General features: G+C 44.0%; 1 protein-coding gene across 2 annotated transcripts in view; it reads right to left on the bottom strand.

The window, feature by feature from the left end:
- HLF (HLF transcription factor, PAR bZIP family member) overlaps positions 1–22,955 on the bottom strand; it is a 40,218-nt gene that overhangs the window by 5,651 nt on the left and 11,612 nt on the right. For both annotated transcript variants that reach the window (XM_068264039.1, XM_068264040.1), the window contains exon 3: positions 84–304. In XM_068264039.1, coding sequence (XP_068120140.1) covers positions 84–304 — 221 coding nt within the window. The remainder of the gene's footprint in view (positions 1–83; positions 305–22,955) is intronic.

The raw sequence follows: 22,955 nt of genomic DNA, 5'->3' as shown, positions 1-22,955 counted from the left end.
GTAGGACTCCGGCAAAGACCATCGTAACTGCAAACCAAAACTCACAACCCCCCAGAAGATGGTTCACACCGTTTCCAAATTACCTTCAGATCCTCCGGTATGAAGACCTTGCGGGCCTTCTTGATCATTGGCTGCGGCTTAAGCTCCTCCTCTGTGAATTTGCGTTTCCTGGGGTCAAACATCTCCTGTCCGGGTATGCTGGAGATTGCGAGGTCTGCGGGGTCCGGTTCATAGCCCACCGCCACCTGGATGGTCTCGGGGTCGATGGGGCTTGGCGTGTTCCGGGGTGTCGGCAGAAGCTGGCCTGGAAAAATGAAAAAACGCTATTTAACATCAATGAACTCTCATGCTGGCCACATAAAAACAGATTTTTATGAAATCATCTCATAGGTCAGTTTTAAAGGACAACTGAAGTGAGAGGGATATGGAGGCTGCCATATATATTTCCTGTTAAACAATACCAGTTGTCCGGCAGCCCTGCTGATCTTTCAGGCATCAGTAGTGTCTGAATCACACACCTGAAACAAGCATGCAGCAAACCTAGTCAGACTTCAGTCAGAGCACCTGATCTGCATGCTTGTCCAGGGCCTATGGCTAAGGCTAGGTGCACACACACCAGAAACGCTAGCGTCCGCTTTTTGGGGCCCAGACAAGGATAGTGAATTCTCACCATCTAGTTGCAATACAAACAGGCCTTTTAAAGTGGACCTGAACTCTTGCACAAGGAAAAATGACAGAGAAATGCACCCTGTATGTATTTAGAGAGTTTAGCCTTTCTAATTCCCCCTCATCTGTGTCTAATCACAAGTTGTAATTTGATCTCTCTCTGTCACCTGACTGCCACGGCAGATAAGCTAAGGATGTTAACATGTCTGCTTCCATGAAAGCAACAAGTAGAAACACTGCAGATTTATTATAGGATTTGCATAATCCGTAACAGACATTTTTTGTTTAAAGGTTTTAATGATGTTGCTTATTTTTTTAAGCAAAGAGGACGTTCTGAGTTCAGGACCACTGAAGTGAGAAGAATATGGAGGCTGCCATATTCATTACCAGTTACCTGGTAGACCAGTTCTGACAATAATGTCAGAAACACCTGATCTGCTGCATGCTTGTTCAGGGGCTATGGCTAAAAGTATTAGAGGCAGAGGATGAGCAGGACTGCCAGGCAACTGGTATTGCTTAAAAGGAAATAAATATGGCAGCCTCCATGTCTCTCCCACTTCAGTTGTCCTTTAATATGGAATCTCAGCCTAGCAGACCCCCCCTGTGTGTTTGCTTCTGCAGATCGCGTTAAGCGGGAGTACCGCTAAGTCCCAGCAGAGGGCACCAGTCAGTCGTCTCACGGCAGACGCATCACAGAGCCCGAGCTGTCATTAACCAGCTGAAAATCCTGATTAAAATCCCTTTATGGTGGAGGCAGCAATCAGCCCTGGAAAAAAAGGGTAGAGAAAGCTGCCTGATTAAGGAGTCGTCCAAGAGCTTGATTGGCGTGACTCTCAAATTTGCCAGCGACAGAAATAGCATTTCCAGGCAGTCACATGATCTCTTCTGAGATAGGAGAGGGTTTATCTCGAAAGTTTACCTCTTCTGCATGGCTGGGCCCAGGCTCTGGAAGTTCCAGCCGCTGCCCCATATGGTTGAGGCCCCAAAGAGCTGATGGCCTGTGCAGCCCCCCTCCGTGTTTGGCCTGGGACCCACTAGCAGCGCTTGTTGGGACCCTCTAGCAGCACTTGTGATTTGAAAAGCTCTTGCTAATGTCATGCGAAGGCTGTAGAGAGCTGGGCACTCGAGAATTACAGATGTTATCATCCTTGCAAGGTTCAGTGATGCATCAAAGGACAGACGATAGGCAGCAGTGAGGGTACAGCTTGCGGCCTGACAGCCGTTTCAGACAAGTTCCGCTTTGTCAGAAGCATGTATGCAAAGTGACAGTTTCGCGGTGTGCACCAATATACAGCAATATATGCACCGTAGTAGTTTCTGATGCTGAAACCGGAATAATTAACGTAAAATTGGGTATCCTGAATAGTGTATTACATTCTACTATACGCCGTTGCGGTGCCTCTTTAAATTTATTTTTGTGTACGCAAGATCAAGTGAGTCTCCAGTGGTAGGGCTGTGAACTTATGAGAGTATTAAGGAAAGACATGAGACATGGTAGAGATGATGATATGTTGGAGTACAATGTATGGGTTCAGGAGCGTAACTAGAAATCACTGGGTTTCCCTGCGAAACTCAGGATGGGGCCCCCTTCCCCCAGTTGTCGACCCCCTGCAGAAAAATGCACACAGAAAACTGACAGATGTGTGTGCTCCCAGCCTTAGCTTATTACACTCACCCTGTCCTCAGATGGAGCAGAACTGGCACGGCAGACTTCACCAGCATCACTACAGTACACAGCACTTGGGGATGGGGTGGACAGGTTGGGGGCTGGGTACTGTACACAAGAGCCTGCTTTGTACTCAATAGGGACCGTCTACAAAGCTTTGTCTGCAAAACTTTTGTATGACTCCTTATCAATGGCTGAGCAGACACAGTCATTAGAACTGTGCAGAAATGAGAAAGCTTTTTCTCTCCGTGCCCTTAGTTGTCAGTCTCTCAGGACAGGGAAAAGAGCCCCCCCACGGTGCCCCCTGCAGCTTCTAGGCCCCCTGCGGCTGCATCCCTTGCAGGGTCTATTGTTACGTCACTATCTGGGTTGGTATCCTCCTCCTCTAGAGCTCTATCCAGTCTCAAGTCTGCTCTGGTTCCTTGAAGAAATAAGCCAATAATATGCCAAGTTTCCTGAGTAGTTCAGTCATTCAGGGTCGAGTTGCTAAACCCAGTTTACAAGCCTAATTTTACACTGTAATCCTCTCGAACATTAACTCTTGCCATGCACAGAAGGAGAGGTTTGCATGTGTACAGGGCTGGGCAGACAAGTGGTAGATTACCCCAGACTTCCGCAGACTGTGCCTCTTTAGATCCTGTCCATTGGGGATCGTCTGTGAAGGCTGACATAACTTTTAATAAAAATGAGTTTTTGTACTTTTTATTACTCACACAGTTATCATATTTGCTTTTGTGCACAAGTAATATTGTCTGTCTACAAATTACAAGTTTCTAATGTGTAGTTTTTCTTGCCCTGGAAGCTTCCATTGCATTTTATTCTAACAGAAGATTTTAATACAGTATGTAATAAAAATCAAATGAGTAATGCTGAGTACACACGTACGGTAACGATCGTTCGAAAACAAACGATAACGACAATCGGACCGATAATCGTGCGTTCCAAATTTTCCAACGATCGTTTTTTTTGGACAATAACGACCGTTATCGTTCAATCCGACCGATCCAACCCGGCGAAAGATAATCGTTCAAACGTTGCAGTGTGTACAAAGATCGTCCGATAATGATTATCTGTGGAGTAGTACGCATGTTCTTATTGCCTGTCATAACGTCACTTCCGTTTGCGCATGCATTTTTTTATCGTTCATCGTTCAGTACTTTATACTTATATCGTTCACGTGTGTACACAATCGTTCATTACGAACAATCTTTTCGGTCTAATTTGAATATCGTGTAAACGTCACGAATCGTTCGTAACGAACGATCTTTATCGGACGTGTATACAAACCTTTATTCTGAGCTGTGTGTGTGCCTGAAGCAGACACCGCTTCTCAGAGAGTGTTTTTTTACTTGTCACACACAATGTATCTACATTGGACTGTAAACAAACATACTGTTATCTCCAGTTTGGATGCGGATTTGAAGCTGAATAGCAGGACAACGTGCTTTGTTTAACCATTTCAGTGATGTTCTGCTTAAAAAGATTTCTGGGATAGTAGCTTTAAAACTGTGAGGAATCGTTTAAAGCCAAGTAGAAATGCTGACTTTCAGACCATTTAAATTGTTAACATACAATAATTGAAAATATATTAACATTGGGGAGCCATGTAACGCAGTCTTTAAGCCCAGCAGAGCCTACAAACAGCCTAAGAAGTTGTCCTTCACCACTGAGTACTGCTGGCGATTTGTTCTGGTTGGCTGAGACTTCTGGTTAGTTGAGTTCTAGATAACCAGGACTCTACTGTGTTTAGAAAGGGGGCTGTGGAAAGTAAAAGTATGTAAGAATATGGAATATCTTACTACAGGATGTAGTATACAGAGGCGCCAGTAGAATAAAATTAGTACCAATTAAAATCAATAAAAGTGTGGGTGGTGTGGGTGGATCTACCCGCCCAACAACTACATCTTACTACAGGAAGTAGATCAGTTATAACAAAAGGGCTTGGACAGTCTCCTTACACTGATGGACCTCCACCGCTATGGCTGCAGTAGAAGATGGTGATAAGTTTGATCTAGTCAGGTGGCTCGTGGTGGTTTTCTTCCTTTAGATTTAGGGTGCGTTTCCACTAGTGCGGTGGGAAATCGCCGCGGATTCTCCGCGGACGAATTCGCATGCAGGAGTGAAATCGCATGCGGTTGTATGCGAATTTTACCGCGAATTTGCATACAATTTCGCATGGATGACGCTGTGTGCGAATTTAACCATGTCAGTGCCTGTGTGCTTTTTCATTGATTCCATGCGAAATCGTATGCGAATTCGCATGAAAATTCGCATGAAAAAACACCATGCGAATTCCCTATTAAATACATTGTATGCGAATCGCATGCGTGTGTGCGGTGTCCGAATTCGGATGGCTCTGCTGAGCAGATTTTTCCTGCACAAGAAAACGCTCCGTTTTCCTGACAAGTGGACACAGGCTCATTCACTTTTATTGGTTATGCGAATTTGCATGCGGGGAACGCATGCAAATTCGCGTTAGTGGAAACGCACCCTGAGGTTCAAGTGAGACACGAGAGGTTGAACTTGTTTTATGCTATTTTTGTTAGTTGACTTATTTTCTGGATTGTTCCCAGGGGTAGTGGACACATTATTATTATAACTATTCTTTTTCATAGAGGCCAGCTTTAAGCAAACCCCAATGTTGCTATCTGTCATCTTGAAGCTGTTGTTCGGTGTTGCTTGATTAAAGTGAAGGAAACATGTACGTCTCCATGTAAGCCCGAGGCTTATGGTTTATCCAGAGGTTCAAAAAGGGATTGGCTAAATTTAGAAAAAAACGAAATGGGTTATATTTCTGAAATGGAAAAGACATTAAAGTATTTGTGATGGTAGGCACTTGCCGTAATTGCCATTGTACCATTCCTGTCTGACGCATTTCCCAATACGCGATCAGTCCAGTTCTTCGGAGAGATAAAAATATTGTTTACCTTTATGCTTCGACTCGCTGGGATCCCACATAAACCTCAAAGCTTTAATATCTATTTGTGTTCTGGCCCCCGCGGACACGTGCGCCATTTCGCTAGCCTTATGTCGATGAAACGGAGCTGCAGGTCCCTTGATCCAGCATGTCGTCGTCAACAAAGCGTGCAATAAACAAGCGTCTCCTGCAGGGGAAACCCAATGCCTGCCGGCTTATGTGACCGCGGTGGCGTACACATCAATATCACGTTTATAGGAAATGAGAATTAGCCTTTATCATCATAGAGAGACTCCATTACATTGAGGGGAAAAAAAAAAAAGGATTTAATGGCTTTCAGTGTGTACTAGGCGGCCATACTGGTGTCTGTCATACTCATGTTCTCACACGCACGTGCCAGGGGGCTGCTTGGTCACATCTCTTTTTATAGTCTAGCAGAAAGACAACAATAGGTGAGGTGATCGGATGTTTATTTCTGGAACAGGCCCAATTACAAATCATGGGAACTCAAAGCAACCTTTTGACAGGGCCCACAAACCTGGCTCCACTTGAGAAATGGTATATGCAAATCTATGCTTTTGGGGGATTATGGTGATGAACACTCTGCCTCCTCGCATAGGTCATTGTTCAACCCATCTTCCTTGCAAGCTCTGCAGCTGAGACTGCTCAATACTCAACACATCATCCTTGCAAGCCTCACATCTCAGGCCTGGTGCACACCAGAGGAGTTTTTCTGAGCGTTTTGAGTTTTTAAATCTGCTGCTAATGTTATCCTATGTGTCTGTGCACACTGGAGCAATGAGGTTTTGTAAAAAAAAAACAAAAAAACCCATAGCATTACATTGGGAAGAGCTTTTAGAGGTTTCAAAAGCTCTTCCCAATGTAATGCTATGGGTTTTTTTCACAAAACCTGATTGCTCTTGTGTGCACAGACACATAGGATAACATTAGCAGCATATTTAAAAACTCAAAACGCTCAGAAAAACTCCTCTGGTGTGCACCAGGCCTCAAACTGCTCAACACGTAATCTTTGCAAGCTCTGCATTTGAGACTGCTTCATACTCAACACATCATCCTTGCAAGCTCTGCATCTGAGACTAAGTACTAGTGACCAGGGCCGGATTTGTACTAATTACCGCCCAAGGCCAACTATACGTATGGTTGTTATCTCTATGTGCCCGACAATTCGACTTACTTTCCATCATTGGAAGTCACAGACAATAACCATTTCAGTAATACGCGTATAGATAATAAGTTATGTTTTCCTTAAGAACTTTTATGATTGCCATCTCGAGTCGTTAATGATGGACCCATTGAGTCACCATGAGAGTTAGGCTGAAGTATACCTGCAGAATAGAGCTTACAGGTCTTGCAGGGACGACACAAGTACAGGACAGAGAGTTCAAAGGTTAAAGCTGTCCTTGTAGATAGGGATGGCTGCATAGAACAGCTTTACTGCCCCTCACTGAGCCGCCCCCAAACTTCTGTTGCCCTAGGCCATGGCCTATTTGGCCTTGCCAGAAATCCGGCCCTGCTAGTGACTGACAATGGCAGGGACACACTGGGCCCCCATCTGCTCCTGGGCTCCACAGCATCCTTTAGGAGGTTCAGCATGTGGTTAAAGTAATTTATTTGGCAACAGCTGATCAAGAAGCTTCAAGGGACACTGTAGGGGGTCGGGGGAAAATGAGTTGAAGTTACCCAGGGCTTCTGATGGTCCCCCGCAGGCATCCTGTGCCTGTGCAGCCACTCCCCAATGCTCCGGCTCCTTCTCCGGGTCACTTCTGGAATTTCAGACTTTAAAGTCTGAAAACCACTGCGCCTGCGTTGCCGTGTCCTCGCTTACCCTGATGTCACCAGGAGCGCCCGGCGCAGGCACAGACCATACTGGGCCTGTGCAGTACGCTCCTGGTGACATCAGGGGAGCGAGGACACGGCAACGCAGGCGCAGTGGTTTTCAGACTTTAAAGTCTGAAATTCCAGAAGTGAACCCGGAGGCGGGGCCGGAGCATTAGGGAGTGGCTGCACGGGCGCAGGATGTCTGCGGGGGACCATTAGAAGCCCCGGGTAACTTCAATTCATTTTCCCCCGACCCCCCTACAGTATCCCTTTCCACTTAGATAAAGAAAGAAGTAAAAGGTTTATGGCGGAGTAGTGCTTTAACTGTTCTTTTGCTACTGACAAACAGGACACACAGAAGCACTCAGAATACACTCTCCTCAGTGAGGACATTGGGGCGACCATGGTTGAGCCCATGTACGACATGGAAACACGCGGCAGTGGCAGGGCAGCTAAGGTAGCACGCCACTTATCCAGGCCAGTTATACTGAGCTAATCAACGTGGGGCAATGTAGGTCAGCGCACACTTCATTTCCTTCAATAAAACTGCCAGAACTGCCACTCAGGACGTCTGATCCGCTAACGCACTGTATCTGCGGCTAAGTGTTCTGCAAAACAGCTTGTTATGAAACAGCCTTCTACATGGCAGAGACCTTCGGAAACACACAAAGACAGATGACTGGGGTTGCGTGGTGGAACTAACTTACCTCATCTATCGTTTATGATTCCTATTAACGTGTTACTGTGGGCAGAGGTTACTGAGGTCACATGTTGCCTTGGTCACCAAAGTGGGACACCAAAGCCTTCAGTGAAGCCAACCTAGTAGGCCGTTATTACATTCAGCAGTTTTCTGTTAATTATATCCTTTCCTATGCCGAATGCTCCTGTATTTTATTTTTTAAGATGATGTAAACTTCACATCATTATCTGAGAGAACCTTATAATAGTCCACAGAAAAACCGGCTATTACGCCACTAGTCAAAACTCTCCAGTTTCCATGACAACTGTGAAAGTAAGAAAGACAAATGTTCCAGGATTTTTTTTTTTCTAGCAAAATTAGTTGCTGATCAACTTTGCAGTCGGTCCTTAACCACTCGGTTGCCAATCTGTCTGGAGTACCGAAAGGTACCAGCCAGAAGGATTAATGGGAGTTTGCTTAGAGGGAGGATTGTAGGATAGGACATAGGATACTTACCTTACATAGCAATGTAGATGTCAATGACCAGGGCTGTCCAAAGATTGTCATTAGTGTGGCAAAAAAGGTCCACTGCGGGGCTAAGCCGATTCCTAAGCCTGGCCACAGCCATAGAAGTGATAACTTATTATGATGCCTTTTCCTACGTGAATGTTCCTTCCCACAATAACTACAGAAATATGGTTGATTTGAAAATGGCAGAAGACCCAGAGGTGAGGACCTGATTACCATGTGGAAGGAGAGGCTTGAATTGTCCCATGGGTGGAACCCAAGGTTGCCAAATGTTGTCATTGGTGTGACAAAGAAGGGTCACAGTGGGGCTCAGTTGGCCATGGTCATAAGGTTGATGAGTCACTACAACCCTTTTTCCTAATTCAAGGATGTCTACTCCAGTCCTCAAAGGCTGAGGTCCTCAAACATTTTTAGCACAGCTCAAATTGATTGATGGGACTGAATCAGGAACTTTGTGGTTCATCAGGTAGAATTCATTACTCCATTTCTTAATTCATCCTAAAAACTGCCATGGATATGGCCTTCAAAGACTGGAGTCCGACACCTGTGTCCTACATAATAATGCGCCTTCCCACAATGGCTACAGCAATATGGTTGATCCTGGAGATGGTAGAAGATCGGGAGTTGAGGATGTGATTAGCCAGTGAAAGGACAGCCTTGAATTGTCCCATGGAAGGACAATCATTGAAAGTTTAATGGGTAGAGCCCCCAACTGGCTCAAAAAAAGAGGAGCCTCATGTTGATGTTATCCTCTGATCCTCATGAAAGAACTGTCTAATATAGGGCCATTTTGTAGCTCTAATGAACTACTAATTCCATCTGACTATTTTTTTGCAACAAAGAACCCAAAGACCTCATCATAATAATCAAAGCAATTATTAACAATTTGCCTTCAACTGTAGATTCTAAAGAAGGAAAACAGAACCACAATCACTCTAGGCACACAACAGATAAGCGCTAACGCGCAATTTAAACATGGTGATTGAAATAACCTTGACGTTAATGTCCTCATTAGGACGTATAGTCACATATGGACTTTTCCCAGCCTTCAATGCTATAAATATTACCTAAACATGGAAAGTCACAATCTCAACCTTAAGCTAAACCATTGCAATGTTAGGTTCTATTGACAAACAGATCATTCCTATAGTCATCCATGAACACTCAATGCATTGAAACTAAATTAAAATAAAATCATTTTGTGTAGGAACATGTACAGTATATCCCCTGATATGGCAAAGTCACCCTTTTGCAGGGGCTGGATAGTGCACTGGTTAAAGGCTCTGACACAGGAGACCTGGTTTCAAATCCTGTTCAGTAAGCCAGTGCCTATTCAGTAGGAGACCTTGGGCAAGACTCCTTAACATTGCTACTGACTATAGAATTCATCATAGTGGTTGGCCAGGAGAAAAGCACAATATAAATGTTATTTGTCCTTGTCTTTTCAGTCCACCAAGAAAAAAATGCAAAAACATAAAAAAAAAACTTAGTTAAATCCATATCCTGTCCCTCCCCCCCACTTAATTTCCCACAGTGTTTTACCCCCTCCACAGATTTATAATTGCCTTCCAGAGAAAAACTAAGCACAGAAGTTGTGTTCTCTTTCGGGTACATACCCTAAAATAGTGGGGTACATCATAAACTATATAAATCAATATTTAGGTGGAGGGTAGGTAGTAACTTATCATTTCAAATTAACTTAGTCAATACACAGTTTGCCTGCAGGGGAAGGCAGTTGTCCTTCTCACCACAATTATGCTCTCTCGTCAGTGGTTGACCATCAAGGAGATCTTGAGCCACCACAAAAGAAGAAGGAAGCATGCAAGGTGCTGGGATGGGTGTACCCAAAACTAGCTCCATATAGTGCAAGGCCATCTAGTCTTGGGTTCCACACAGACCTCTTCAACTTAGAGCTTCTGTGGTTGTCTTCTTCTGCTTTGGTCTGGTACCTGGTTGCAAGGCAACCAATAACCATAAAGCACGTTTGTCGAGAAGACCTTGGAACCTCAGAATAATGCACAAAGTCACATCAGGTAATGGGCATACCACAAACCACCCGATTGGATAAGAATTATCTCATCTCACCTCCATTGGTTAGCATGGCTGTAGTTGCTATCTTGCCTACCTCCATGTACAGAATTTATGGGTGCCCATGAGCATCAAAAGACTGATTTAAACAAAAGCCTTGTCAAGTCCGGTAAGAATGTCTTGTCAAGAATCAATATGTAACTCTTTTTATATTCTGAAAACTCCCGTGTGGCCTTCAGATCTGTACAGTTTGTAAAAAAAAAAAAAAAAGAACATAATATATATTTTACCAGCAGAGGCAAGTTATTTTGAGGACATGCATCAAATGCATAAAGAAATTTAAAACATGAAGAAAAAGATTACGGAGCATACAAATGTTTTCTATGCAGTATTCAGTGCCTGCAAGCCATGCTTATGTAAAAATAAATAAATGTTTGATATAAAAAAATATAGGGCTATTCAGTGTCTGACTGTTCTGTATAAGAAATGAGCTATTGGCATGATTTTTTTTTCCATCTAAAGAATGCTGTTCTATTCAAGTACAATCAATGCCTTAACCTTTACATATTTGTGCACAAAAATATTACAAAATCCTTTAAAGTTTTAAGGTGGCCACACACCATACAATGTCTGTTTAATTCAAGAATAGCAATCCATTTTTTCTGACTGATTGTAACAATTCAAAAATCTGACCAATGTACCACACCCCTATGTTCAATTTTCCTCGATTATGATAAAAATTATTGTAAATGCTGAGAAAATTTGCTTGGGTGTATATATTCATGAATAGACAATCTACCACACACCATTCAATTTTCATAAAAATTAAATCAGAAAAATCCACCACTCCCGTTCAACTTTTATCGTATAAAAACGGGAAATCCGATCGGATGTCTTGCTTAAATAAAAATAAAAACAGCTTTAGATTTTTCAGGAAATCCGACTTTTTTTTTTTAATCGAACGGCCGTAAAATCTGATCATTTTATTGTATCATGTGTGGCCACCTTTATTCTAACTCCCTACCCCCACACCAACTTCCCTTATTTAACATATCCTGTTCTTTATACCAAACGTAACAATGTTACCTCCTAAATTAACACCTATGGGTTCCTAAACTTTGGGAGTCATGTGACCCCAACCCAACTGCTTTGGACTGACTGACTTCTTATGCGGGCCGTAACTAAAGGGGAGCATCCCGTAACCCCAGGGGGGCCCACAACCGTAAGGGGCACCCAACTGCTACTTCACTCACTACAATAAATGGGTCCATCCTTCAGATCAGGTGTTTTAGTGGCTACACTTGTTCTGGTCCTTGCAAGATGGGTCCCCAGGCTGGGAGGGTCACTCGGGGAGGCAAGGGAAAGGATGTGGACATTGGGGGGCCCCCATCAAAAGTTTTACTGGGGGGGGGTCCATGATTTGGAGTTACGTCCCTGTCCTTATCCTAGGAAGCCACAAGCCAATTTGGTCATCCTACGCATCGCCCATCTTCCCCCCCCAACATGGCGAGTTATAAGGCCAAGCCACGCCCTGATCCACAAAAGGGAAGGAGGACCTTAAGGCTGCAACAGCCACACACACCTACGTCCCCCAACCAATCCCATCATAAACGTGACATTGGAAAGCCAGGCTACTGAAGTGTCAGTAGCTCTTTTCCAAAAAACAGGCAGAGCCTTGGGTGGGTGCCCTAGCATGTCATCATCACTAAAACTTTAGCGGGTCCTGTGAGTGAGTGTGAGTGTGTGTGTGTGTGTGGGGGGGGGGGGGGTATTGGGGAAGTGATCATAGAGTTGAAATAAAAAAAAATAGTGAAAAGCTAATTAAAATAATGCTTTAGAAGCGTAAGCATTCCCAAAAAAATGAAAGAAAGGAATTAGACAGACCTGAATGAGAGCTTGCTCCACCATAAGCTTCCTCTCTTTAAAAAATGAGGGCAACTCAAAATGCGGCAAGGGCAAACGCCCTCCTGCTATCAGCAATGCCATGACAGCAGGCAGGAATCCTGAAAACGCATTTCCAGGAAGACATGAAAATTATCAGTGTGCTTCTGGATTTCAGAAATTCCGGCATATTTCTGACGCACGATTTTGCATTGCTATGTCAAGGCAGCAAGGTCAAGAAAAGGAATGTTGATCTGTTTATCGAGGCACAAACACATAAAAAAGGTATAACAAAACAAAAAATATTTGCTTATTCCACGAGGGTGGTAGCTTTTTCTTCCTCGAGCTCCGGTTCTCTAGTAGAAGCCTGGGAGCCTGAGGGTTATGCATTGTATTTTAGCTGTTCCAAGCACTGCCTTCTTCTGAACAGTGAGCTCTAATGTTGTTCCTGGGATCTATTGGAGCTCTGCCATCTTTGTAGATTATAGCCCCAAGTGTCCAACTACTGCTGGGACCCACTCTGGCCATCACTTTCCACATCTTCTCCATTTCTTCTTTTAAGTCCTGATACTCCTCCAGCTTCTCATACTCCCTTTCCTTGACGTTTTGTCACTTGGCACTGCCACATCCATCACCAGTGCCATCCTCTGGTCCTTGTCTTTAACCATAAAGTCTGGTTGATTGGCCAGAACCTGTCTGTCCTATTGGATCTTGAAGTCCCACAAGCCCTGATCATGATGGCCACACTTGTTTTATGACCCTTATGAGATGGGGCCCAAGGGGAAGTAAGGGAAGGGGTGTGTACATTGGGGCCCACTCAAAGTTTAGCAAGATGGCCCCATGAATTGTAGTTACGCCACTGGCACTGAGCTTGCTGCCTGATCTCATCCACCCCGCCACGTAGGCCTCTCGATATCTCAACTCGGGGATATAAACTCATGAAGCCTGACATATGTTCCAGCGATGCCTGTTTTCTATTTCTGTTTTTTTCTTCGGCTGGTATCTGCAGCTCAGACTCCATAATTCCCTGCAGAATGCTTCAGATGAGAGTCCTCGTTTGGCAGCGGGAGGCATTTCTGTTACTAAGGGACCTTTTAAGGAGCGATGAGGCTGGAAGACTCGAGAGGGTCTCGTGTGCCGGGTTCAGTCAGCTGCTCTGTAGAAAGGAGCCTGCACTCGATAACCTCTGTCCTCCCAGCCAATGAGATCGCCTTGTGTCACTGAGCAAGAAAGCCCCTTCCACGCTCCTGGGCTTCATAGATTTCTGTACACCCTTCAGAGCAAATAAATGTGTTTGTACGCTGATCTCAAGCAGCTAGATAAACAGCTGAAATACATTATAAGAAAGTTCCCTCTTAGCAGTAAAGAGGTCTTTAATGCTGTTTTGTGACTTGGGCAGCCTAGCCACACAGCACACATCTTTGTGCCCTTCTGTTCCTCCTCTGTTCAACTGACCAATACAGTCTGGTCATAGCTCCTCCTCCAGCCACATGAATCATTGTTCCGTCCTTCCTTTGTACATTTAAAGCAGTGGTCCTCAAACTAAGGCCCGCGGGCCGAATGCGGCCCCCCAAGGCTTTTTCACTGGCCCCCAAACACATAATGTATAACTTATAGATGCTGCTCACTGCACCATTAAATATTGTCGTCCCGCATATAGAATAGCAGTGCTGGCACCACCCATCCACATGGCTGCTGCTGGGAGTTCTCCTCCGCCCATGATTGGGGGGGATCAATACCTAGATTCAATGTAATGTTTTTCAACATGATTTTATGTATGTTCTGGCCCCCCAGCAGTCTGAAGTATATTGACCCGGCCCTTGACCGAAAAAGTTTGGGGACCCCTGATTTAAAGGGTAACAATTTTTGTACAAACATTTCATAAAACGTATTTATTACAGAAGACGTTGTTCGTGCATGTCATGAGGAAAAAAATAGAAAATGAATGAACTATCTTAACTATCTGTTGCAAGTTTCTTCAGTTGGTGCTGGAAAAAATAGATAAGTCTACGCTTCCTATGCTGGGAAGACAACCGTGATTTCTGTGGTTCTTTTCCTTCTAGCAACAAAGTAGATCTGGGCACCAGTAGAGTTGCAAACAGCTTCCACCCATTTATTTTATCCCCAACATAAACCGATACATAGAGCAGACAAAAGGCCTGACAGCAGTTTCGCAAGCAGCGCTGAAACGGCTGGATTGCCTGTTTCTCTGGAGGCACAGAGTTTCCCACCAATCCCCTGGAGACTGCCGGTGGCATCTGGTGCTGATCAATTGTCTCTACACTACATGTTCTTTTCCTTCTGCTGCCACCACATGACCAACAGAAGAGCTGCAAACTGCTGTCAGCCATTAAGATTCAGAGCTGTCAGAGGGGTGTATTATTAATTGCTATCAGTCACCTCTAGGAATCATGGGAAGTGTAGTCCTGTGTCCACGGGCAGCATCAACCCCTACCAATCGCTCTGCTGCAATAGGGGAACAATGGTCATGCTTTCAGGATATTCAAAACTACTTCAAAACTTTTCTTTTTAAATAAGTTTTAAAGTAAGCCTAACTAACCAGTGGATGGTCAAGAATATGTAGTCAATAGCTAGTATGGCCACTAGCACATATTTAACAAGCTATTCAAATAAAAAGTCAAAAAATATGTGTTGCCCCCAAATACTGGTCAAGTCACTTCTGAACAACTTTCTTTAGTCTGTGCATAGAAGGGCTATAGAAGGAAGGAATAACTTGAGGAAGTACAATAGAAGCGTTTAGCTGCCTACAGGATGTAGCTTCCTGTCATCTGTTGTGTGTTATAATTTCCTACCCCAGCTGCTGTGTTAGTCCAGTCATGCAAGAAAGTACAACAGGTAACGTGCAAGCGCAGGTGGAACAAACATCTGCATTTATTCAGTCTGTGGCTGGCTAACAATTCCCAAAACTGACGATAAGCTTGGATTGTGCTCAAGTGTAACCTTGGCAACCGTGCTCTGTTTGGCGTACTTTAGCCATAAGGATCCCCAGAGACCCCCACCTTGCTTGCGGGAGTAATTACTTGAACACTGCAGGCGTTAAAGTGAGGAACACAGAGGCTGCCATCTTCATTCCCTTATAAACAAACTTAGTAATAACAAAGGAATCAGACCTAGCAATGTTCTCAGCTGAAATGAAATCACTGAGATCTTATCTCAACCGATGCTGAAACACCCTTTAATAATTCACCCTGTGTGCCGCGGGGACCAGTGGATTTTGGTCACCTGCCATGATTTGGCAACGTGAGCGGTTTATCTCCCATCACATGGCGAAGTTGTAAACAATTAAAACCCTGCTTTGGATTACTCAACAGACAAACAATGGCTTGTCCCAGCCGCGGCGACTGTACGCAGCGTACTGTACTCTGCTGTACTGTACACAGATGTCCCGTGATTCAGCGGCCAAAGTGAAAGTACAGCATGCCAGTGTTCTGTACCAAGCGCAAGCCAATCCACGTGAGAAGGGATTGCCAGGAACACGCCTCCACCCGGGGCACACTGTGTACCACAGCACTGCCAGTTATCACCTACTAGGACAGCCAGAAGTGGAGTAGAGTTTGTACAGGAGTGTTGGCACGCGGCCGGGGTAAACAATCACTGTACGTACTGTACAGGACACGCCAGGATTCTCACCACGCTTCTCGTGGACTTTATCATTGTCGATAACCATAACAGTAACACATGCAGGTTTGAGTCTATTTTAATGCTGGAACTCATTCCCTAGACTATTTTCCTAAGGGAGGATTTCACAATGTGCTAAACAAACGTGTCCCGCCAATTTATATCAGACCACGCAATTCATTTTTGGACTTCTTTTTTCCTTTGCTTAGGCGCAGTATTCTACTGCTGGATTACAGTATTAAAATATCAGAAATGTTTACCGATATTTCGATCATAAAAGCGCGTCGAAAGATTGAAGCTGAAGGAAAAATTGTACCATTAATGGTCAACTTAATCCTTACCAGGGCTGTAGAGTCGGTACATAAATCATCTCAGTTTATGAAACCACTCAGTTTATGAAACCACTCCTCAGTTTATGAAACCACTGACTCCAGGTACCCAAAAATTGCTCCAACTCCACCGCCTTGGTCATCATGGTGCGTTTGCAATCGCACTGGTACAACATTTTTATTAGACAGAATTTCGTTTCAGTTGTCTGACCTCCCCAAACGCGGACATCTGAATCTGAAGGGTGGGACGTTTTTGGGTGGGTCTTGTTTACGGAGTGCAGAAGACAGGCCTCGCATCACATCGGCGTACGCTCTCAAATCAAAACAACCATTTAAACAGACGGAACCATTGTTCGTGGGCATTTTCTATTAGTAACAACCATTTTTTTCCCCGGGCCACAAAGAGAATTATTGTTCTTCTTAAGAACGTCGCCAGAAGCCCACTTGCCGCGGGGAAGTTCTACTCTGCCGCGACTTAAGACAGAGGGGATTCTGCAGCGAGCAGGCCTTGTGACCAGGGACAGAGGCTTGTGACGCACTATCCGCGCCCCCAGGGACTGGATTATTGCTTTAAATAAGTCTGTTGATCTACGGCTACAATAATGAACTCTGTTCCCTTGTTCCCCAAGTGCTGGTCACGGAACTGAGCCAGTGCGGTTCAAAGGCAAACTTCTGGGATGGATTAATTATCAACATCTCCTAATATATCATTTATTACCACTGATCTTTGAATGCGGTTTTCCCCTTGTTCGTCATATACTTTGTAATACAGCTAAAAACAGCACCGGCACCATTAAAAACACTAGGTCTCACGGAGTGACGTTAAATCAAGAGTTTAACGGGTATTTTACAGTGGGTTAAAGACAACACTACTGCCCTTAAAGCTGTCATTTAACCAGCTGGCTGAGAGAGGTGCTTGAAACTTAAAGGAAAACGGAGAAATCCACCCTGTATGTATGTAGAGAGTTTAGCCTGTCTAATTCCCCCTCATTTGTTGACTATTCACAAGTGTAATTTGATCTCTCAGCTGAGTCAGCTTAGGAATCTCTGTGGCAGAGCAGCTACTTTGTAAACAGGATGTTAACCCCATGTCTGCTTCCAAGAAAGCAGGGAGTAGACACACTGCATATTTATTGCAGGATTTCTATCAGCTGTAGTAAAGAAATGTTTTCTTTAAAGGTTATTTTGCTGTTGCTTATCTTTTAGAGCAGAGAGGAAGTTCTGAGTTCAGTTTCGCTTTAAGGGGTTCTCCTTTAAGGATAAGTACACTTTCCATCTCTAACCTAGTCTTTTCGGAATACCAAATGCTCGGACGTGAGACTATATAGACTAAGTATTCCCAACTCACCCCCCATTGTCAGGTCCATAAAAAAGCAGAGGGAGGACAAATACATTTGCTTCTGGGGGAACTTTAAGAGATGCACACGTGGGAGTTTTCTGGTTTCCCCCCCAAAAAATATTCTAGAATCAGAATTAAAGTGCATTATATACAGCTAAGAAATAGAACATTAGTAGCTAAGAAAAGTTCTCATATTGTTTTCCAGTACAGGAAGAGATAAGAAACTTCAGCTGTTATCTATGCAAAAGAGCTTCTCTGAGCTCTCTGATCAATCGTGGGTTGAAGACAGCCCTGTTTTCTGAAGCGCTTAACCAGCCAAGAAACAGTGAGAGACTGCTCTAGATAAGGTTCTACTGCAGGAAAGGTCAAAGGGTCAGTATATCTGCTTTGTTTTATAGCTGAAAAGACAGAGTGTGGTTTCTAACCTGCAAATAGGACACAATGAGGCAATGTTGAAAAATAAATAAATATTTAAAAAAAAAAGCTACATGACTGAAAATAAAAATGACACTTTTATTTGCTACTATTCTATGTATTAGCCATACTACATATACAATTAATTATCCTGAACCATAAGTTTTTTTTTTTCACTTCAGGTTGGCTGTATTTTCATGATTGACTGGAGTGTATTTTTTAATAGCTGCAAGCTGAGTTTGGATGTTTACGATGCCACTACCGTCAAAAATAGGCTAAGCATTGTTGCGCAGCCCTGCAGTGTACGCAACAGCGGGGGAATCCCACTGATGTCCCAGTACGGGGGACCTTCGGAAAATACTTTTCAGACTGCTTTGAAGCGAAGAATTTAGTTATTCGTTCATAGAACAGACGGCTTGTGTCCCGGTTACGCTATAAGGAACATGACATTTCTAAACGTAAAACGACAACAACACAATATAGAACACGATGTTTAGTTCATATCCTGCAATACAAAAATAAACTGACGGAGGAGAAAAAAAAATAAAAAAAAAATGAAGCTGGAAATTGTGCAGGAACAATAAACTGGAAGGAGAGGACAGGATGTCGCCAAGTCTTAACGCAAAAGGATGTTTGGTCAGTGTTCTCACCAGAATTTTTTCCAGCCGGGTGGCATGAAAAAGTAGCCGGGTGGGGCAAGATGAGAGACTGCAGGGCCGGCGCTTCTCTGCACAACTCAGCTTACAGCAGTGGAGGAGGTGAGCCGATGACAGCTGGGTGCTCACCAAAACTAGCTGGGTGGACCACTTGGCTAAAAGAGCCTGGGGAGAACACTGATGGTAATATGGCCATCGAAGGGGCTCATGCTTCACAACCGTAGCAACCACATCTAGCTGTCACCCTCTTCCCCCTGGACGCCAGAATGTGTAAGCAAGTACCTGATTGCTATGGAAACACCATCTTTGAAATATATCTGCTTCCATGAAAGCAGGAAGTAGATACACTTCAGATTTATTGCAGGATTTGTATCAGCTGTAACAAAAAGAAATGTTTTTCTCTAAGGGTTATTATGCTATAGCTTATCTTTTATGCTGGGAATACACAATGCGTTTTTACCCCCGATAGATCCGTTTGATAGATAATTTCCGTCATGTCCGATATTCCTTCCAATCGTTTTTTTTTTGGCTCGATTTCTCATAGAAGTGAATGGAAAAAGATAAGAAAAACGAGCGGAAAATAAGAGAATGGAGTACAGAATTGAGCATAAAAAATGATCGGGTGGAAAATCGAGTGGAAAAACGTATCGTGTGTACCCAGCATTAGAGAAGAGAGGAAGTTCAGGTCTGCTTTAACGAGAACAAGCTTAGTGTACCAGGATCGCTGCCAGATTGAGTGAAAACACTTTGGTTGCCACCCGATGATGTACAGGTCAGGGATTGGCCGGCCGTCGCCCCGCCCCGCTATCAGCAGCATCAGTACAGAACAGTGTGGCCGCACAGGGCAGAACCATGTGTACAGTGCTCGGCGTAGTAATCCGCGCTCACATGAGCTGAAATGTGAGTAACCCGGCGCCGTGCGCTCACACGTGTCTCAGTTACAGGCTGGGAAAGCAAACACAGGAGGGGCGGGCTGAGACTTCGCACAGGAACACCTGCTTATTATCCAGGCGTTCAGATAAAACACAAAGCAGGCAAAAAACTATTCAGAGGAGGAGGAGGTTTATTTTCGTCTCGTTCTTTGACGATAATTGTCAGGGACCGTTTAAACAGAGATTTATGCTTAATCCAGGGTGCTCTCATCTATGCATGCAGCTGTACTTAGCAGCGATTAGCGTGGAGGGGGCGGAGTCTTGGCGCACAGCCATGCTTAAGGCAATCCGCTCGTGTGCTGTTTATACACTGGTCGATTGTGGCCCAATTATACAGGCGATTCTCCCATAGTGGAAGAGAAAAAAACAAACCAAACAGAAACAAATGTTTGTTATCAGATTTCTCAGAACTTCCTCTCTGCTCTATAAGATAAGCAACAGCAAAATAACCTCTCTTTGTTACAGCTGATATAAATCTGCAGTATGTCTACTTCCTGCTTTCATGGAAGCAGACATAGGGTTAACATCCAGTTTACAAATTAGCAGCTCTGCCGAGGTAGCCAGCTGGTGCAGCTGAGAGGTCAAATTACAGTGGCGATTAGTCACAGATGGGGGGAATTAGACAGGCTAATCTCTCTAAATACACACAAGTTGCATTTCTCTGTTTTTCTTCTGTCTTGTGCAAAAGTTCAGGTCCACTTTAAAGCGGACATGAAATCAGAACTTCCTCTCTGCTCTAAAAGATAAGCAACAGCATAATAACCTTCACAGAAAACCATTTCTTTGTTATAACTGATACAAATCCAGCAAGAAATCCGCAGTGTGTCTACTTCCTGCTTTCATAGAAGCAGACATAGGGTCAACATCCTGTGTTTAAAAATTAGCTGCTCTGCCAAGGACTGTCAAAATTCCTGTGCTGACAGTTGAAAGATCAATTACACTTGTGATTAGTCACAGATAAGGGGGGAATTAGACAGGCTAAGCTCTCTAAATACATACAGGGTGCATTTCTCAAGGTTTTGTGCTGTGCAAGAGTTCAGAACCACTTTAAAGGACCAAGTGCAGAGAAGAAAAAGAGATGAGACTGGCACTCAATGGGCTGGAAACAGCAGCTGGAACCTGATTGCAATTAAACCGTGCTCGCAATCCCAAACACATCGATTTCCCAAGGGTAGAACAACAGCAGATCCGGCACTGGTTGCAATAATTCAGTATTACTTTTATTCCAGCAGGTACATGCAAGACAGTAGGAGTAGAAAAGTGGTCGGCCTAACAGCCGTTTCACGGGTCCCCCCGCTTCTTCAGAGGCACAAAAGGACACCTATTTATTTCCTTTTAAACAATAGCAGTTGCATGGCACACGTCGTTCGTTTAATGTGGGAATGCTCGCAGGAATAGTCACTAGAAAAATCGCCACACGGGTACGTAGCTTAACAGGACTAAAGATGTTGCCACCTGTGGTAAATTGCACAATGTAAATCAGGTAGAGGAAAAGTTTTACAATGAGCAAACCCTGAAACATCTATAAATTAATATTGTAAAAAAAATATATATAAAAAATAAGCAATTTTATTAATTACGTTATTTTCGCTACTGGTCCTCTTTAAGTCGACAACAGCAGAATTTCTCAATAACTGTAGTGTAGAGCGCAGAGAGACAGCGATGGCTGCTTGGCACAGTTATGCCGCCTCCCTCCCGCCTAGGCACTCAGATCTGTGGGTGACACACTTTTTACACACTTAGCATGAACGGTGTGACATCATCCTCTGCGCATCCTCTGGCTAATCTATTGCATAACTTCCTGCAGCAGCTGCGCGGGCAACAGAGAGATCCGTGAGCTATAATGAATGAAATGTGTCTTTTAGCCGTTGCTAGCCAACCATGCTATAATTGGTACAGAACTACGGGACTCTTCAGTAGCGATTGTCCTGCCATGGCCTGATAAATGCAAAGCATTCAATCTGAAACGGCTGGGGTAAAAACTTGTAAGACAAACACTAGGAAGTAAGGGGTACCTGATATGAAGATGGATGCTAGAGGGGAGGGAGGTCAGGAAACTGGACAATAACCACCTAAGTCCAGGCAAGTAAGAAAAACTGGCAGAGGGACTGTGCATGCAGTCATCATGCAGGCACTGTATCTGATTCAGGCTGGGAATGGGGCGGGGTTTTAAGGTTGTAGAGTCGCTGAGCTGTGGCTTTTAAAGCGTACCTGAACTCAGAACTACTTCTCTGCTCTAAAACATATGCAACAACATAATAATCTTTAACGGAGATGTGGTGAGTGATTAATCGGACAGGCATCTAACTAAAAGCAGAGCTATTAGCGATGGATTGACACTTTGATCTCTCCTTTAGAGGAAGAACATCTCTCCATGGCCAGAGCTATGCGTTAGGAGGAGACAGACTCGGAGAGCCACGGTCGATCTGCCCTGATGTGCACAGCTCTCAGGAATTGTGTCTTTTTATAAGGACACTGACAAAGCTACCAACTGCAGAAGCGCGTGGGCACAATCCATGGTTACGAGCAACCTTGACGAGGATGTATCTTTTCATACGCCGTCCGCCAGCTAAGAAAGCGATCCTCCACAAATAATGGCAGCTAAAAATGGCTGAATTCTGAAGTAATGCCGTACAAATGACAGAAATTCATTCGCTCTTTCTATTTTTCTCCAGAGTCATTCAGGAATATTTCTGTACCAGTCCATCCGCACGCTTTCCCTTAAAGCTATTTAACCTTTCAATGGCCAGGAGACATCAATTTATGGATCAGAGGCAGGGCCGGATCATCCACAAGGCAAACTTAGGCAGCTGCCTAAGGCCTGGAGAAAGTCTAGGGGCCTGCATCATTCTTACAAAAAAAAAGTCAGGTGACCATCAGCGGCGGACAAAATGCGCTATCTTACCAAGGGCCCCATTTTATCTTAATCCATTTCTGATCAGAAGTGATGGACAACCGTAGGAGACCAAGTGTCGTGGAGCTTGTCCACTGTGATCTGCTATTTTATACCCAACTGATTCTGTCTCTATTTCAACTTTGATTCTGTGCATTTTAGAGTTCTAGTTCTTTTTTTATCATATCACAGCCTTTGAATTATAGAATAAAAGCTGGAATAGGATCACTCATACAAACCAGGAATTGAAGAACAGAAATCTCACCACTAGAGTCCTCGAGAGACAAAAGAAGTCACTGAGTAAATTTCTTTTGAAAACATCTGCTTTGGACTGATTTGGGTTGTGATTATTGTTCTTTGGGGCTGTAGAACATTTCAGTAAAGTTGTCCTGGATTTATTAGAAATCATCCGATACGAGGTAGCAAAAGTATGGCACACTCCCCTAAGACAAAATGGACCAGTGAGGCTGGTGAATTAGCAGTTGTGTGCTGTGGCCTGCAAGGACCCACAACATGAACATCTTTCTTCCCTAATGACTGCAAATTGTT

The sequence above is a fragment of the Hyperolius riggenbachi genome, chromosome 12, assembly GCF_040937935.1.
Source record: "Hyperolius riggenbachi isolate aHypRig1 chromosome 12, aHypRig1.pri, whole genome shotgun sequence".
Classification (NCBI taxonomy): domain Eukaryota; kingdom Metazoa; phylum Chordata; class Amphibia; order Anura; family Hyperoliidae; genus Hyperolius; species Hyperolius riggenbachi.
This window is presented reverse-complemented; position numbering and strand designations above follow the sequence as displayed.